The sequence below is a fragment of the Calidris pugnax genome, unplaced genomic scaffold, assembly GCF_001431845.1.
Source record: "Calidris pugnax isolate Ruff unplaced genomic scaffold, ASM143184v1 scaffold126, whole genome shotgun sequence".
In the NCBI taxonomy this organism is placed as follows: domain Eukaryota; kingdom Metazoa; phylum Chordata; class Aves; order Charadriiformes; family Scolopacidae; genus Calidris; species Calidris pugnax.
Genome location: NW_015090838.1, coordinates 175,080 through 176,099, shown reverse-complemented (window position 1 = coordinate 176,099; position 1,020 = coordinate 175,080). Strand labels below are relative to the sequence as shown.

At 68.1% G+C, this 1,020-nt stretch overlaps 1 protein-coding gene across 1 annotated transcript in view; it reads left to right on the top strand.

The window, feature by feature from the left end:
* DCTN2 (dynactin subunit 2) overlaps positions 1–330 on the top strand; it is a 26,753-nt gene extending 26,423 nt beyond the window's left edge. Inside the window, exon 11 of the mRNA XM_014941597.1 lies at positions 64–330. Within this exon, the coding sequence (XP_014797083.1) occupies positions 64–330 (267 nt within the window). The remainder of the gene's footprint in view (positions 1–63) is intronic.
* Positions 331–1,020: the final 690 nt, after the last annotated feature.

The following is a 1,020-nucleotide window of genomic DNA, read 5'->3' as shown; positions in this document are numbered from 1 at the left end:
GGGGGAGGCGGGGGGCAGCTCGGGGCCCGGGTAGGGGTCGCAGACCATGCGGCAGCTCCCCAGCATCTCGTAGTGGGCGGCCGCCTTGGAGCTGTGGACCAGCAGCGGGATGGCCACCAGCAGCACCAGCACCATGGCCACGCCGACGGCCGCCCCGGCCACCCGCTTCCTGCGGCTCAGCCGGGAGGCGGCCAGCGCCAGCAGGTCCTCCTCGCCCTTGGGAGCGATGGTGGCACCTGGGGGGGGGTGGACGGCAACCGGCCGCCCACCGAGCCTCAGCCCCCCGGCGGGGAGCGGGATGGGAGCGGGGACGGGGCGGGACGGGGCTGAGGGCGGCAGCGGGGACGGGGACGGGGAGAGGGATGAGGAGGGGGATGAGGATGGTCACAGCAGAGCGGCCGGGAGTGGGGCAGGAGCAGGGATGGGGCTAGAAATGGGGACGAGGATGAGGATGGCGACAGGGATGAGGATGAGGATGGGGATGGGGATGAGGATGGTCACAACAGAGCGGCTGGGAGTGGGGCAGGAGCAGGGATGGGGCTAGAAATGGGGACAGGGATGAGGATGGGGACGAGAATGAGGATGGGGACAGGGAGAGGGATGAGGATGGGGATGGTCACAACAGAGCGGCCGGGAGTGGGGCAGGAGCAGGGATGGGGCTAGAAATAGGGACGGAGATGGGGACGAGGATGAGGATGGGGACGAGGATGAGGATGGGGACAGGGAGATGGTGACAGCAGCAGGGCTGGGGATGGAGATGGGGACAGGGATGAGGATGAGGATGGGGACGAGGATGGTGACAGCAGCAGGGCTGGGAATGGAGCCGGCAAGAGGGGCTTGGAGTGGGGATGGGAGCAGGGATGGGGCTGGAGATGGGGACAGGGATGAGGATGAGGATGGGGACGAGGATGGTGACAGCAGCAGGGCTGGGAATGGAGCCGGCAAGAGGGGCTTGGAGTGGGGATGGGAGCAGGGATGGGGCTGGAGATGGGGACAGGGATGAGGATGGGGACAGGGATG